Source organism: Panthera onca, chromosome B3 (genome assembly GCF_046562875.1).
Source record: "Panthera onca isolate mPanOnc1 chromosome B3, mPanOnc1 haplotype 2, whole genome shotgun sequence".
Taxonomy (NCBI): Eukaryota; Metazoa; Chordata; class Mammalia; order Carnivora; family Felidae; genus Panthera; species Panthera onca.
The window spans coordinates 115,278,040-115,295,974 of record NC_138344.1 but is presented as its reverse complement, the minus strand read 5'-3'; the positions used below and the strand labels follow the sequence as shown (position 1 = coordinate 115,295,974).

Below are 17,935 nucleotides of genomic sequence, written 5' to 3'. Positions count from 1 at the left end.
CACACCTCAGGGACAACCATCAGGGAACTTTCAAAAAGCGAGGTATATTACTCACAAGTCCTGCATGCGTACACAGTATACCTGGGAGCACATGGCCAGGTTAGGGTGGGGGGAGAGCGTGTGGATCTGGGGTTCTATCTTTATTGGGGTGGAGGGCCTCACTGGTTTACTCTTTATTGGTAAATTTAAAACAAAAGAGGTGGGAGGTGGGGGGCGCACGCTCCTGGGTGGCTCAGTCAGTTAAGCCTCTGACTCTTGGTTTCAGCTCAGGTCATGATTTCACAGTTTGTGAGTTCCAGGCTCAAGTCAGGCTCTGTGCGACAGCGCAGGGACTGCTTGGGATTCTCTCTTCCTCTCTCTCTCTGCCCCTTCCTGGCTCTTTCTCTCTCTCAAAATAAATAAATAAATAAACTTAAATTTTTTTTTGAATTAAAGATGTTTATTTAGTGTTTATTTTTGAGAGAGAGACAGAGCATAAGCGGGAGGGGCAGAGAGAGAGAGGGAGACACAGAATCCAAAGCAGGCTCCAGGCTCTGAGTTGTCAGCACAGAGCCGGATGCAGGGCTCAAAGCCACGAACCATGAGATCATGACCAGAGCCAAAGTTGGACACTTAACTGACTGGCTACCCGGGTGCCCCAAATTTTTAAAAAATGTTTAAAAGAGTAGGAATTAAAGTGCAGGAAAGGAAAAGCACTGTCATTCAAGTGGTCAGTTATCTAGATTACCCAGAGCTTTGCAAAAGAGGAGCTTCATGGGTGGAGTGGCCTAGCTGTTTATATATTTGTGTAGCTAACAATATGTTTATTTGAGACAGATATCTTTGAAATGGGTGCCTCAGCAATCAAAAGCTTAATGTCCTGCATTTACACTACAATGTGTCCCATTGTCAGGCCGCAAATGGTTCAGAAAGCTGAAAATATGACCCACAGTAGTTTCAAAGGCCACAAATGTGTGGCTGAGGTCTGCTGATCTGATTGAAACAGGAGTACCATAACTTCAAAAAGTGTCAACAGTGGCAAGGCACCACTGGTAGCCCCAAGAAGGGATCAAAGTCCTGATGTAGTCAGTCTGCCAGGAGCAGGCAGAGATAGCACGCATACAACTTGGGCTCCTTACCTTGAAACAAACATAAGCTTTTGACAAGAATCACAAGCCTAGCAGACAATGGTAGCCTTTGCATCAGAAACATAGAGTCTTTTATTTTCTGCCAGGTATAGTAGAAATTGATGTGTTCTATGCTTGTAATTCCTGCCCAGGATATGATGGTAGATGTTCTGCCATATGTGGTAAGATAGGTAATACAAAGTTTAATCACCAGTTTGATTCCTGCTGATCTCATCAGAGAATAGGTCTTTACCAGGAACAACTACATGAGTGACCCAGATGGTTCAGTGTCTACAATTTGTTTCCAGAGTTCATGGCCCCAAAGGGGTGGCATTAATGTGCCAGTCTGTTGTATTCTAAGTAGCAGACTAAAACACACAGGCCCTCGGCAATAGGGAAGAATCAATAGAAGTGTTGGCCAGGGGTGAAGCTGAAGACAAAGCACAAGCTAACACCCCACAACCACGCCCCGGGTGAGATATATGTCACATTCTTCAGGCACTCCTGGATGCCCAACAAAAAAGGAGAGGGAAAAGCAAATGGTTAACTGACAGAGATCACAGTCATTCAGGACCTGAGTCTCCATCAGTTTGCAACTGTCTTAATGATTTACAAGAAAAAAGCAATCTCCAGAACCCTATAGATTCAATTTCCTGGAGCTCTAACATCACCGTCCCCCCATAGGATAGAAAATCTTATATAAACAGTCTCTCTTCACAACCCCAGTGCAGCTCTTTCTGCCCACAGGTCCTGTCTCCATGCTATAATAAAAACACCCTTTTTGCCCCAAAAACGTCTCAAGAATTGTTTCTTGGCCATTTGCTCCTGAACCCTACTTCAGACCACATCAGGGATTGCAGGGGTGCAAGAACACCTGGTTTCAGGGGGTCCCAAACAGACCAGGTTCAGCCACTAACCACTGACAAAATCCAAATGCAGAGAGATGGGGGCACCTGGGTGGCTCAGATAGTTAAGCCTCAGACTCTTGATTTCGACTCAGGCCATGATTTCATGGTTCATGAGATTGAGTCCCAAGTTGGGCTCTACACTGACAGCATGGACCCTGCTTGGGATTCTTTCTCTCCCTGTTGCTCTCTGCCCCTCTTCTCCCATGAGCACACACTCTCTCACGCTCTCTTTCAAAATAAATAAACTTATTTATTTTTTTTAAAATTTTTTTTTAACGTTTATTTATTTTTGAGACAGAGAGAGACAGAGCATGAACGGGGGAGGGGCAGAGAGAGAGAGAGAGTCAGAATCGGAAGCAGGCTCCAGGCTCTGAGCTGTCAGCACAGAGCCCGACACGGGGCTCGAACTCACGGACTGCGAGATCATGACCTGAGCCGAAGTCGGAGGCTTAACCGGCTGAGCCACCCAGGCGCCCCTAAATAAACTTATTTAAAAAATGCAAAGAGATGAGTGGAGATGAAATAAGAAAGGAATTTATTTCAGTGAGCCCAACACTGGAAGAGAAAGATGGCAGACTAGCATCTCAAAGACTTTCTCCAAAGTGCCAAAAATACTTCTAGGTTTAAACCAGGAAAATGTGGGACAAAGGTAAGTAGGTGCTTGCAGGTGGGCAGTAAAGGTCAGGTCTTCATTGTCATGGGTGGGGTCTTGCTGGTTCAGTGCAGCCCTTACTGCTTGAAGGGGTAGTATCAGTTCTCTTCAGGGGATGCTTGGCTCACAGGGTCTTTTGCCTGAGTTAAGAGATAAGCCAGAAAGAAGAACTTGATCAATTAAAAAGTTTGAGGTCAAAATGGAGGTAGTTGAAATCCTCTTTCAAAAGTATAACAGAGGATAGAGGCACCTGCACTAAACCCTGACCCATTCTACTTAAGGCTCAATTAAATTAGCTTCTAATGTTTTTGGTCCACTCAATTTCTACCTCTATTGTGGACATGATTTGTTACTGCTTTGAGGAGGCTTTGACTCAGCAGCTACAGCCACATTGCATTTTGGCTAGGGCTGCAGGGATTTCTGCCTCTATTGTCATAATGACAACCCTTTCCCATCCCACTTTGGAGGAGAAGGAACAACAATCAAAGGAGCATTTGATTGACTTGTTTTAATCCTAACTCACTGCTCAGCCTCTAAGCATCTATTGAAGGTAGGGCAGAGAGGAAACCTTAGTCCCTTCCTGTCCACCACTTGATCAAGAGCATTCGCTAGTGGATCCTGGGGAGTCCTCTTTAATCCTCTACTCTGGCCTGTGGAGGACTTTGTTCTTTTTGTTCCAGAAAAGCATGTTTCTGTTAGCGTCCCATCTTAGTCACCAAAAACTGTCAAGAAATGTGATAGGTCTAAGATTTTACCCTATCTGCAAGCTAACAAGTTAGCCTGCCACAGTTTTGTGGGGCGCTCTGACCAGATTGGGGGCCACTAAATATGGGGTGTCCCAATTGGGTAGGGTCCAGCAGCGTGGGTGGTGAAAGAATTCACCCAAGGCAGGACAAGAGACAGAAGTTTACTGAATATACCACAAGGGAGCAGCAGGCAGGATAGCAAAGGAGAGACGGTCTGTGAGAAGTGATGTTGAAGGACCTCAATTATAGGGCAGAGTGAGGAGGTATGGGAACATATGGAATTTTCCTTTTGGTAACCTTAGGAACTGTGCCCGGTTGGTCTGTTAGAGTCTATGGCTACTTCGAGGTGGACCATTTAGTGACCCTGTTTGCATTCTGCTTGGTGGTCACCATGGGCCCTTTTACCTTACTCAGGTTTCTATTGCTCAAGCTTGTTGCCTAAAAGCGGCCTCTACAAATATCATGGGTGGTAGCAGAAGATAATGAGATGCCCGGTTCAGAGACAAAGGACTTTCTTTCTCATGGCACAGCAAGGAGCAGGAATTTCATGCTCTTGTCAGTTTAACTTATTCCAAAGTCTCATGGGGGCAATGCAGAGGGCTCCTGAGGATACTGCACATATAATGATTTTACATTAGAGCTAAGGAACTCTGAGCTTTAGGAAACCATGTCTTTTATGATAGGCTGCTTGCAAATCTGCCCAATTTCTGCTCTGGAGGAAGACATTATCTTTATTATAATAGGCAGTAAGCAAACCTGCCTTCTGCGCTGAAGGGTGACATTTTTAAAAAAGTTTTATTTTAGACAGACAGATTGAGGGAGAGTGGCAGAGGGAAAGAGAGATTCTTCAGCAGGCTCCACGCTCAGCATGGAGGACGACATAGGGCTCGATCCCACGACCCTGGGATTATGACCGAAGCTGAAATCAAGAGTCGGATGATCAAACGACTGAGTCACCCAGGTGCTCCTGAAGAATGACCTTTTACCTTCCAAACTGGTCCACTACACAAAGATCTTTGAAAAGATAATCTGGGGGGCACCTGGGTGGCTTGGTTGGTTAAGCGTCCGACTTTGGCTCAGGTCATGATCTCGCGATCCATGAGTTCGAGCCCCGCGTCGGGCTCTGTGCTGACAGCTCAGAGCCTGGAGCCTATTTCAGATTCTGTGTCTCCCTCTCTCTCTGCACCTCCCCTGTTCATGCTCTGTCTCTCTTTGTCTCAAAAATAAATAAACGTTAAAAAAAATTTTAAAAAAAGATAATCTGGAATAATATCTGTCATCTGCATGTAAGATGTGTACAAATATAAGAGATCCATGGAGAATTGTCTCCCAGTAGATAAGGATATAGTAATTTCAATAGAGACAAATGTATTATCTAATTCAGTCTTCTGAGAGGGACTAGAAGCAAGTATACCCCAGTAATAATGAGCAGACTTAGTCCCCAGATCTTGTTTTATAAATACCATTGTCTGCTCAAAGGAAACAGAGATCCTTTGAGAAAATGATAATTCCAGGACTGGAGCAGATGAAATACAAAATGAGCCTAAAACATTGTGTGCCAAAAAGTAATGAAATGCTCAAAGAATGATGGAGATATGTTGAAAGGACACAGATGCCAGTTTAAAGGTGCTCCCATGGGTCAAATCTAAGACAGTTTAGTTTTAAAATAAATAAGAGTAATGGATTATAAGCCATTCAATTATACAGAAATTCATGAGTCCATACTGATGATAATAAATAAATGAAATAAGGGAAAGGGGAAAGTTGTTTCTTATAGTAGAATGCCAAATAATAGATGTAGGTGGAATTATGGATAAAAAAGTCATCATTTGACAATCTTCCCAGTTAACAACTGCTTCACTGGAGGGTAATCATTGAATGCTAAAATAACTGGGTGAAAATTTGATGAAAAAAAGAATAATTACTTAAAGTAATTCTCCATAAACTTCCTATTCATTGTAAAAGGAAATATAGTCACTTTTCAGTGGAGCCATCTAGTGGACAACACTGTAACTAAGTGTTCAAAGTTAACCAGTAATGGGACCAACATCTTGTGCCTACTGATAACGTGGACTGAGATGGACATAACATTACTTTTGTGGTACTGCTTCTAAAAATAAAGCAGTACCTAAACAACCATCGACGGGCTCTCTACAAAATGATTGTTCTGTATTCTCGTCATGACAGACAATGAAAGACTAAGGAACTATTCCAGGTTAAAGGAGATTAAAGAGACATGGCAACTGAATGGAGTGTGTGATCCTTGGACTTTGGGCAGGGGGAAAAAAAAAGATGTAAAGGGCATTTAGGGAACAGTTGATGAACATCTACAAAATAGATAATAGTATTGTATCAATATTAAAAATCTTGATTTTGATAACTATATTGTAACTTATATACTAGAATTCCTTTTCATGTATATATGTCCCTATCCATCTGTCTTTTTCCTTGCTTTCCTTTCTTTTCTCCCACTATCTTCTTTCTTTCTATTAATCTATGTCTAGGATACATATGTATGTACATGAATATGTACATGTATCTGTACATATGTATGTTTGTGTATATATATATTCACATACTAAGAAAGCACATGCACGAGAGTGAGCAAGAGAGAGAATAAAGTGAAGAGAGGTCAATTATAAGAAACTGGAGAAATGGGTAAAAGGTATCTGGAAGTTCTATGTCATCTTCTTGTAACTTCTCTGTAAGACCGAGTATTTCCTATATGAAAAAAGAAAAACATTCCAACAGAAAAATGGACAAAAGGCAAGATTTTTCAGAGAAACAAAAAAGGATAAAAAATAAAGAGCCATAAAAATGTTTAAAATAATCTCAACAGCATTCATAAGTGAAAATTTCAAATTAAAATATTGTTTTCCACTTAGCATTTTGGCAAGGATGTGAGATGTGATGATAATTCCAGTATGGAAAACAGCATCCTCATATAATGTTCATAGAGGGATAACTGCACAAGATCTTTGAAGTAAAATTTGGTAATATTTTCCACAAATTAGTATATACCTACCCTCTGACCCAGAAGATCCCCTTCTAGAATTTTATTCTCCTGACACACTGATTCTAAATTTTCACTTAGAACTGCTTGTTGTAGGAATAAAATTTTAAATAACCAAAATACCTATAAGTAGAAATTAAAATCTTATGAAACATCTGCAATATGAACTGTACTATACTATGGATAGTATGTGAATCAGACAGCCTAATTACACTGTTAAACAAATCAACCCCACAACCACCTGCTTAATGAACATAACAGTTTATCTGATGGGTCAGGGTTTGACCCTCTTAGAATCAACTTTATAGGCCAATTCATTGTATGCCAAGGCTCCCTAGCTGTTCTCTAACCCTCTCTGTGCATCCTCCCAGAGGCAGGTGGAAGTCCCCATTGATGCAGCAACAGCATTAGCCATACCTCTTCAGGAAAACCTGCAGGCTACTAAAGTGTATATTGCACACTAGCCTCATATATAAGCTGTATTTTCTGACACAGTTTCATGAGAAGCACTAATATTGGGGGGTTGGGGTACTTCCCAAATTAATAAAATTGGTACCAATTTGTGATATACCTAGTGATCATTTTGTTTTTTCCACTAGAAAGAATCCAGAGAGAAAGAGGTGTGCTAATATTATCTGGTTCACCTAATTAATTAATTAATTAATTTTTAATGTTTTATTTATTCTTGAGAGAGAGAGAGAGAGAGAGACAGAGCATGAGCGAGGGAGGGGCAGAGAGAGAGTGGGACACAGAATCGGAAGCAGGCTCCAGGCTCTGAGCTGTCAGCACAGAGCCCGACGCGGGGCTGGAACCCACAAGTGGTGAGATCATGACCTGAGCTGAAGTCGGATGCTCAACCGACTGAGCCACCCAGGCGCCCCAGTTCACCTATTTATAATGTGACGCTTTTTTTTAAAAAGTGTGTTTGGGTGTGTAAGAGTGTGTGTGTGTGTGTGTGTGTGTGTGTGTGTGTGTGTGTTTTGCTACTTCTTCATTTGTATCACAGCAGCAGGTCTACCCTTCTCTAGTACTCTTTAATGCTGACGCTGGGACTCTCTACAAACTACATTTCCCATATTCCCTTGACAGCTACCTTCTGGCTAGGTTTTGCCAACTTGGAAACATTGGCAAGAGTTTGCAATCTGGGAAAAGAGACTTCTTTCCTGTTTGTAATCTCTGTAAGCATTTCTCTAGCAGCAAAACACAGCTCTGGCTCCAACCTCCACCTTGTTTTGGTGATTTCATTACCAGCAATGCTGTCCCACCTGAGAAGTACCACCATTAGCTACCTGTGAGCCTTGGGTAGCACACCTTTAGAGATGCTACGGGTTTGGTTTCAGACCACTGCAATAAAGTGAATATTGGAAAAAATTAATTATTGCAAAAAAATTTTTTTTGTTTCCCAGTGCACCTAAGTTATATTTACATTACAATGTAGTCTTAATGTGCAATAGCATTATGTCTAAAAGAAAACAATGTACATACCTTAACTTAAAAATACTTTATTACCAAGAAAAAAAAAGCACTTTATTGCTAAAAAGTACTAACGATCATCTGAGGTTTCAGTGAGCTGTAATCTTTTTTGCTGGCAGAGGGTCTTGCCTTGATGTTGATGGCTGCTGACTGATCAGGGAGGTGGCTGCTAGAGGTTGGGGTGTCTGTGGCAATTTCTTAAAACAAGACAACAATGAATTTATCTTATAGTTTTCATGTTTTATTATGCACATTTCAATTTCACTATTAATATTGAGCCTAAATATATGCTGGCTTTATGTCAAGATTTTTGAATTTTTTTTTTCAACGTTTATTTTATTTTTGGGACAGAGAGAGACAGAGCATGAATGGGGGAGGGACAGAGAGAGAGGGAGACACAGAATCGGAAACAGGCTCCAGGCTCTGAGCCATCAGCCCAGAGCCCGACGCGGGGCTTGAACTCACGGACCGTGAGATCGTGACCTGGCTGAAGTCGGACGCTTAACTGACTGCGCCACCCAGGCGCCCCATGTCAAGATTTTTGAAATGTAAAAAGTAAACAGATAGCTCTTAGGCTACATACAGAATGTATTAAATAATTAGAGAATCTATGGGGTGGTAAATTCTGTCTATACAACATTTAAACATTTAGTGGCACAAATATAAATAAACAATAGGGACAGGAAGACATGTAAAACTTTGGGTTGCAATTGGAAGAAAAACCTGCTCAGGACTAAAGGGAGAGGTTCTTGGTTGCTGATGAGAATCTCTCCTTGATTTCAGACTTTAGACAAACTAAGGAGTCAGTGTACAAAAACCAGTGACTTGTACAAAATCCCCATTAGTCAGGAGAAATAGGAGCAATATGATAGATGAAAGAACTGGCCCGCACCAGTCTGCAGTAAGCAAGGATGGCTGGGCTGGAAGTTGGAAAGCTAGTTGGAGGTTGCAGCTCGAGATCGGGGTCTACACTAGAGTAGAACAGCAGGCTGGAAACAGTCTATAGAGGCAGATTGGTTGGTTAGTGCATTTTTCAATAGTTCTTATTTTCCAAACAAGGTCTTAGGATGCTTTCCTCAAACAGGGAAGACAACAATGAAGTTTGCTGCATCAATGAGCTCTTCCTTTAACAAACAATTTCCTGTAGTCATTTGATACCACAGTAGGATCACTGTAGAGACCACAGAACTTTCTTCTAAAGTGGAGTCATCCTCTCAAATCCTGCTGATCAACTAAGTTTATGTAATAAGATTCTAAATACTTTGCTGTAATTTCAACAATCTTCACAGCATCTTCACCAGGAGTAGATGCCATCTCCAGAAACCACTTTCTTTGCTCAGTCATAAGAAGCAATTCCTCATAGGTTAAAGTTTTATGCTGAGATCGCAGTAATTCAGTCCTATCTTCAGGCTCCACTTCTAATTCTAGTTCTCTTGCTATTTCTACCACATCTGCAGTTACTTCTTCCACTGAAGTCTCGAACCCCTCCATGAAGGTTGGAATTAACTTCCAACATCTGGTTGATGATATTTTGACCTCTTCCCATGAATTGCAAATGTTCTCACTGCCATCTAGAATGGTGAATCTTTTCTGAAAGTTCTTAAATTTATTTTGCCCAGATCCATCAGAGGAATTACTATCTGGGCAACTATAGCCTTATGAAATCTATTTCTTAAATAATAAGACTTGAAAGTTGAAATTACTTCTTGACCCATGTGCTGTACCTTGTGTTAGCAGGCATGAAACCAACATTAATCTCACTGTACATCTTCATCAGAGCACTTGGGTATATTATCAATGAGCTGTATTATTTTGATAGGAATCTTTCTTTTTTTTGAGCAGTTGCTCCCAACAGTAGGCTTAAAATATTCAGTAAACCATGTTGTAAACAGATGTGCCATCATCCAGGCTTTATTTATAAATCACAGGCAGAGTAGATTTAGCCTAATTCTTAAGGGCCCTAGGAGTTTTGAAAAGGTCAGTGAGCACTGGCTTCAACTGAAAGTCACCAGCTGCATTAGCCTCTAACAAGAAAGTCAGGCTGGCCTTTGAAGCTTTGTAGCCAGGCACTGACTTCTCTCTAGCTATAAAAGTCCCACATGACATCTTCTTCCAATAGATGTTTCATCCACATTGAAAATCTATTGTTTAGTGTAGCCACCTTCATTAATTATCTTAGGTCTTCTGGAAAACTTGCAACTTCTACAACAGAACTTGCTGCTTCACCTTGTGCTTTTATTATGGAGATGGCTTCTTTCCTTAAACCTCATGAACCCACTTCTGCCAGCTTCAAGCTTTTCTGAAACTTCTTCACCTCTCTCAGCCTTCATAGAATTGGAGAGTTAGGGCCTTGCTCTGGATTAGGCTTTGGCTTAAGATAATGTTGTGGCTGGTTTGATCTTCTATCCAGACCACTAACCTTTCTCCATATTAGCAATAAGGCTTTATCACTCTCTTACATTCACACCACTTTTTCATTTCCTTCAAGAACTTTTCCTTTGAATTCACAACTTGGATAATTGGCACAACAGATCTAGCTTTTGGCCTGTCTCAGCTTTCCACATACCTTCCTTGCTAAGCTTAATTTCCTAGCTTTTGATTTAAAGTGAGAGACACATGGGGTGCCTGGGTGGCTCAGTCAGTTAAGCATCCAACTCTTGGTCATGATCTCATGATTTCGTGGGTTCAAGCCCCTCCTCCGTCTCTGCACTGACAGTGCAGAACCTGCTTGGGATTCTTGCTCTCTCTCAAAATAAACTTTAAGAGAACTATACTTACATTAAGGTATAAAGGCAATTTACATGCCTAATCTGTCACTCCCACTTATTACCAGCATTTCGTAAATTTATTTGGTGACCTGTTTTCTTTTAGTGCCCTATGTGTTCCTTTTGAAGTTGTGTGCTCATGTGAGAAGGGCAATCTTCCAGGTACAGGGTAGTGATCTCCTCTTCCATAGTCTAGAAGAAGCTTTGAAGCTTTGTTTTTTTTCTTCCAAATTAACTAATTAGTTTTTAAGTAAAGCATGACTGACATACAATATCCTTTTAGTTTCAGGTGTACATCATAGTACATCTTTATTTATTTACATTATGAAATGATTCCCATGATAAATCTAGTTACCATCTGTCACTATACAAAGTTACTAGAATATTGGCTATCTTCCCTGTACTATACATTATATCCCCAAGACTTATTTTATAACTGGAATTTTGTACCTCTTTATCCCCTTCGCCTATTTTGCTCACCCTCCAATCCCTCCCCACTTGAGTAATCATAGTTTTTTTTTTCCCCCTTTATCTACCAGTCTATTTCTCTTTTGTTTGTTCATTTGTTGCATATTTCTCCACTGGTGATTTTCTTTTCCCATTTCTATTTTCTCTCTTCTCTCTTGATATTTCAATCTCACTTATACTTTTTTCACTTATCATATTCTGCTTTTTATTATGATCATTTTATTCATTCAATCAGTCAACATGTTAAGGAGGCTTGGAAGTGAGGGTGGAATGAATCTGAGTTTGAAGGTGAGAAGTGATATTTAAAGTTTCATCTCATTTAATCCTTTCCACAACATTTTAAAGATCTATTACCATGCCTTTTTTTGGATGGAGAATCATAGTTAGGAAATGTTAGGTTACTTGCTTAAAGCCAGACAACTCTTAAGAAGATGGAACTGAAACTTGAGGCCAGGTCTTCCAACATCATCTCCTGTGTTCTTTCTACTATTCCATATTAACTTCTCAAAGGATTAGCAAATAAGAGGCTTGTCTGCTGAATCTGCTTCTTTCTTGTTTTGTTTCGTAAACACAGTAGGTTCCCGTGTGATTACTTAATGTGAACTCAAATGCCTTAATTGGAACTGTGCTTTTCAACCCTCCAAGGTCCCCACAAATCCTTGTGGTCTAATTCCAGGTTGTTTCCCACACTTAGGTCCTCTTCCTGCCCTTTAAGGCTTTTATGTTCTTGATCTGTGAAGGTTCCTTAGAGCCATGTTTTGGAAGTATACTTCAAAAGTCAGGAAGACTGGGCTGAAGTCACAGTAAGTCCATCCACTAGTCTTACTGTAAGAATTAAACAAACAAGCAAATAAAAACTTGAATTTTCCCTGTTACCAAAAAGAAGAAACCTTTACCGTCTCTCCCTTTTTTTAGATTTTTTTTTTAATTTTTAAAGTTTATTTATTTATTTTGGAGAGACAGAATGAGCGGGGGAGGGGCAGAGAGAAAGGGAGTGAGAGAATCCCAAGCAGGCTCTGCAGGGTCAGCAAAGAGCCGGATGCGGGGCTCGAACTCACAAACCGAGAGATCATGACCTGAGCCAAAACCAAGAGTTGGATGCTTAAACGACTGAGCCACCCAGGTGCCTTTAGATTCTTTTTGAGCAAGCTTGTAATTATTAATCTTTCCTTCTCTCTTTTATATGTATATAAAATTTTGTAAAAGCCAAAAAGCCTCTTGTCAGGTACAACTCTCTTTGAAATGTAAATATCGAGGAACATTGTGCCCCCTCTCCCCCATAGCAGTTAGGCTAGGGGCCTTGCTCCAGGTTTAAGCACCTGCCTGTCAAGAGTTTTATTTTTCCTTTGAATGACAATTAACTATCACAGATGATCACTTACAGGGGTGACTTACCAAAGAATGTATACAGCAAACTGTGTTAAGTCCTCTTGCCAGAGACCATGTATGAAATGGATTGTATTTGCCTGGATATATAAAAGGCTGTGAGATTTCATTCTCTGAAATCATATTAGCGGATTGCCTGATACGCCCGTCCTAGTCTGGAATCCTGAATACTGAACAAGAGAACTCCCGCCCCCCCATTTGTAACGATTTTCGCAGGCGTGAGGATTTTACATTTAACTTCTTCACAAAATCGATGTATTCATGTCTCCTACCTCTACGGCCCCCATCCCCCACGGTAAAGTGGAATGGTAACCGGGTCGTCTCTCACCGAGCGGTTCGCCGCGGGGACGGGCAGAGAGACCCGCGCGCCGGCCGCCGGAACCACGACTCCCAGCATCCCCTGCGCGCCCAGCGCTCCCGGCTTCCTCTTCCGGTCCGCGGGCCGCTGAAACCGAAAGTGTAGTGCTTGGGGCGCCGCGCGGAGATTGGCTCACCTTCACCTGCTCGAGCCCCAGCCGACTCAGTGGGGAACCCCGACGAGCAGTAAGACATGAACGGAAGAGTGGATTATTTGGTCACCGAGGAGGAAATCAATCTTACCAGAGGACCCTCGGGTATGTGCGGCACAGGTTGCCTCCGGGAGCAGGGTGCTTGAGGTTGTCATTGCAGAGTAGCCCCGTCTCCTGCTGAGCGGATTCCTTTGGCCTTGGAGCAGGCAGGCCCCAGCCTAGAGGTTTCCTGCACCTCTTTGAGCACGTAGAAGACTGTGTTGGCATCCACCGTTAGCCAGAGCGGGATCTGAGGAACCCACGTCATTTTTCAGTCGGATTATCCCATGTGTTTATAGTCAGGAAGGGTTTTTTTCGGGTGCTAATAGTACCAGAAAATCCTGTCCCAAAGCCTGCTTTTTAACACCCCCCCCCCCTTCCATTGCCTACTTTATTCCTGTGCCTGTGACAGACTGTTGAGTAAAAAGGGGAGCATCAGCGGCGTCGACTGTAAAGGCACAGCCGTTTTCTCGGTGCTAGAATCCCTCTCTCCTTCCTTCCATTTTTGGGAAATTCATTTAGTGTGTCAACTGGAATGCTAAAGCGGAAAGAAACCTCAGAGATCTGCTACCACACTTCTCAAACCTGCTTGCGCCTCAAAATTACCCGAGGTTTTTCGGTTTTGCTTTAAAAAAAAAAAGTTAACTCCTAGATCCCATCTCTAGGAATTTGGATTCAAAGCAGGGTTTTGCTTGCTGGCTTGGGTTTTTCTTTTCTTTTCTTTTTTTTCTTTCTTTCTTTTTTTTAAACAAGCAAGTTGGGTGATTCTGATACAGCTAAATCCTCCCTTGGCCCTCAGTGGTATTTCCCCCTCCAACGCCCTCTTTTACCCCACGCTCTTCCGTGGGCTCTTAACACTACTACATGCCTTGGGTTTTGTTGACTCCCCTTTACAGCTGTCTAGTGGATCGATTAAGAGCTTTAGCTTTAGGACTACGTAGATCCATCTGGTATCTAACCTCTTACTGGATCTTCGATATTGGTTGGCTGACTAACTTTACTGATGTAAGCTAAGCCTTAGTTTCTCATAAAACGTGCAGGATAATAGAATATACTTCATTTCATTTTTTAAAAAATATTTATTTATTTACTTTTATTTATTTATTTATTTATTTATTTATTTATTTATTTGAGAGACAGAGCATGAGCCGGGAAAGGGCAGAGAGAGAGGGAGTCACAGATCTGAAGCAGGCTCCAGGCTCTGAGCTGTCATCACAGAGCCCGGCGCAGGGCTTGAACTCAGGAACTGCGAGATCGTGACCTGAGCCCAAGTCGACGCTTAACCAACTGAGCCACCCAGACGCCCCGTAACAGAATATACTTCATAGGGTTATGAGAATGAAATGAGTTAATCTGTGTAAAACTTTCAGAACATTGCCTGACACCTCTTAAGCACTGTGTGTTTGCTAGTATTGTTGTTATTATTAACAAATGAGTAGCTAGACTAACACAGTAAAACCTGCTAAATATTGTTATTCCAGGAGCCTCCAATAAGTTATCAAGTACTGTGAGCTCTGTCTCTGAAATGTTGCTGTAAATCTGTCACTCCTTTCCATTCACCACTATCTAGAACAGTCCATCATCATTACTCATGTGGAATTTTGCGATATCTTGACCACCACTTATAGATTATTCTTCATAAAATGTGGTTTTTACACTCATCCATACTTTTTTTTTTTTTTTTTTTTTTGCTATAGAAGATTGGAAGTCAACTTATGGAAATATAATTCATTCTAATCTGCATGTGTTAGTGTCATGCTTTACGTGAGCTCCTAAACTTTTGTTGAATGCACATTCTGTATGCCCAGTCCTTTTAGATTTACTTTTCCTACTTTATGTAAATTTCTCCTTCTCTCACTCTTAATATTTATTGACTCTTGAGGCTTACTATTTATTGACTTTTGAGGCTATGTGGGAAAGTGTTTTTAAGCCAAAATCTGCTTCCCTGTAACTTTTCATCCATTGGTACTTGTTCTTGGAGCCAGTTAAAATAATACTAGTTCTTTTCCTGATTGTCCTGCAAGTATTTAAAGATATCTAGTTGTTCTCCTGTTTTGTCTCTTTCCTCTATAGCCTAAATATCCCTAGTTATTATATTAACTGTTTTGATGTGATTTTGGATTTAATTCTTGTCTCTTGCTTAAGAATTTAACGTACTGTGACATAGTCCTTTTGCTGTGGCATCCACCGTATTTCCAGGGTCTCCTGACTATAGCAGAGCAGAACTCACTAAATATTTTTAAAGTTCAGTGTAATATCACTTCAGCTTTTTTGGTGTTTGCATAGCAGGGTTGACTAATGCTCACCTCACCATTCGCTACAATTTCTGATCCTGTTAATTTCGCAGACCTGTAGTTCCTAGTATTGCCTTTTTTCTCAATCACTGGAGTTAGGACAAATTTCAAAGGACTAATTTAGAAGAATAATTATATCTAGCTAATATATTTCCCTCAGAAGTGGTTTAATTACTATAGTATATGTGCCTTTATTCACAATGAATATTTGTTCACCAGGTGACTTCTTTAATTTTCCTAAGCATTTTCGTGTCTTGCTCATGTAAGTTGATAAACGTATGCTTTTAGGAGAATAGAGCCACAAATTTAGGATGGAACTGGCCTAAAAACAGTCATTTGAAGTTTGGTTGCTTCGGTTATCAAGAGAATGTTTCAAGTTTCTGTTTATCATCTCTCAGAGCTAATTACCTGGTATGTTGTACAGCCTAATTCAGCTTTTCTTTATTGTGTGGTCATGAAGATACACGGGGACGTCCCTTATCACCGCTAGAAACTTCCAGTAACTTTGGCAGTCACATAGAGCTCTTCCCTTCTGTAGAAGAAATAGGAAAAGCCTCTAGTTCGAAATATGCATTTCTGTTTGTAGGCAACGTTGTCACTCTTCATGTACAGCTTCCTATGCAGAGACCTGATAGTTTAATCAGGTAGCAACAAAAATGTGTATTCTGCATTTTTGTGCCAGTGTTCCGTCAAGGGTGAGAGTCTTGGATATTTTCAGTGTTTGGGCCCATTTTGGAAGGCAAATGAACCTATTCTGTTTGATCTTGTTTACTGCAAGGGAAAGAATGAAGTCTTGGGGAAATTATGACAAAGAAACTCAGTCTTTGGGAGTTCAGCTCAGTAACAGTCTCTAAGTCTCCTACATTTTCCTTTATCAAATTAAGAGTTCTTAATTTTGAAAAGCTGTGGTTACTCTAAGAAGTATCACAGGGATCGAATGTCGCTTTTCCCCCCGCTACTGTAACAGGTAGAGATTGGCCATAAAGACAGCTCTGTTGCCCACCAAGTGTTAGGATTGGGATTCCTAGTTCAGGACTGAGGCCTCAATAGGTTTCAGCAGGTTGCTCTTGATATATTATCTTTAAAGAAGGAAGAGAATCTCTATGTGTCTACTTTTCTTTTTTTTTTTTTTTTGCAGAGGATGATGGGTTGGTATAATGTTTTAATAATGAATAGTTACAGAGGGATTATATTTCTGGCACTGTTAGTTACTTTATATATTAACTCATTTAATCTTCACAGCAACCCTGAGTGCTAAATGATTAATCCACATTATTAGATGAGGAAATTATCTCTCGGAGAGGTTAAAGATTTGCCCAAGTTCTAAAGCCAGTAAGTTTAACCTAGATCTTTTGATTCTGCTGTTCCATCAACTACCTTCCAATATAGTAGCCATGTCTAAGGAGTTGACTGCCAGTCTTTCTCCTGACCTTTATTTGGTTATATCATGCGTTAAGGATTTGAGGCATCTTAAATGACCAACACAATCCACAGTGGAAAGTTTTTATAGTTTGCTGTTGATAGAGCTGAGGGCATATCAAGGTAAGAACCTAAAAACAAGAAACCCTGTTAAATCCAGGCACGTGAGTCTCTACAGACTGGTCACGTGCTTTAGGTTTGACGCTGAGACTGTTGCTGATCTGTTGTTGATCTGTTCATTCATGTGCCAAGTATATCTGAGACTAAAGTGCTATATCTCTGTCCTGTTTTCTCTTGCTTACGTGAAGTCTTACCCTCATGGAATATATGTCCCCATGGAGACATTACAGTCACAGGTGAAAAGTTAAATCTCAGTGTAAAGGATGGTTAAGGACTATGATGAACATGCATGTCATCAGAGGGCAAAGGAAGTGTGGTGGGGACCTTGTCCTGGAAAAGTTCAAAGAATGGAGCCATTGATAAGGTCCAGACTGATCAATTACAAGAAGATGGAACTTATGTTGGTCTTATAGACAGTCTATAGGCTAGTGCCAGGCATAGGGAAGGTGTGGCCTAAACAGTAAAAGAAAAAAGAAAATTAGTTAATAAGCATATTCTGAGGTCAGTGAGTTATACTGGCCTGGATAGAAAGAAAGGTTCATTTAGGAGAGTTAAGGAGATGAGGTTGCTGAGGTAGAGACTGGATTATGACAAGTTCTTAATGCTACTGTGGAAACTTAACCTTTCTCTAAGGTTCCATCTTGACTCCTTCCCCTTCCTGTTCATTGGTTAAGACTGAATTCAAGAATCACCTCCTCTAGGAAGCTTTATATAGGCTAGTTGCCCCCTTGTTATGAGTATCATATACCATTTATTGAGTGCTTGTCATGTATTGCCAAACTAAACACTTTGTCTCATGTACTCCCAACTAGGAATAGATGAAATGGTTATTATCCCATTTTATAAATGAGAAAACCTTGACTCTTATGTCACACAGTTCTTTAAGGGGTCGAGTTAAGAATTGGATTCAGGTCTGTGTGACTTAAAAATCCAGGCTCTGAGGTGGTGCCCTGGTAGCTCAGTCACTTGAGCATCCAACTCTTGATTTTGGTTTAGGTCACGATCCCAGGATTGTGGGATCAAGTCCCACGTCAGGC

The 17,935-nt window shown here is 40.9% G+C and overlaps 1 protein-coding gene and 1 long non-coding RNA gene across 2 annotated transcripts in view; one reads left to right on the top strand and one right to left on the bottom strand.

Annotated features, from left to right (window-relative positions):
* Window positions 1–2,532: 2,532 nt before the first annotated feature.
* On the bottom strand, window positions 2,533–12,783 carry LOC144616634 (uncharacterized). The gene is made up of 2 exons (XR_013556035.2): window positions 12,527–12,783; window positions 2,533–2,806 (listed from the first exon to the last, which is right to left on the bottom strand). It is a non-coding gene; the product is annotated as an uncharacterized LOC144616634 (long non-coding RNA).
* A 158-nt stretch (window positions 12,784–12,941) lies between these two features.
* SYNJ2BP (synaptojanin 2 binding protein) overlaps window positions 12,942–17,935 on the top strand; it is a 38,466-nt gene continuing 33,472 nt past the window's right edge. The window contains exon 1 of the mRNA XM_078448079.2: window positions 12,942–13,131. Within this exon, the coding sequence (XP_078304205.1) occupies window positions 13,068–13,131 (64 nt within the window). The 5' untranslated portion in view covers window positions 12,942–13,067. The remainder of the gene's footprint in view (window positions 13,132–17,935) is intronic.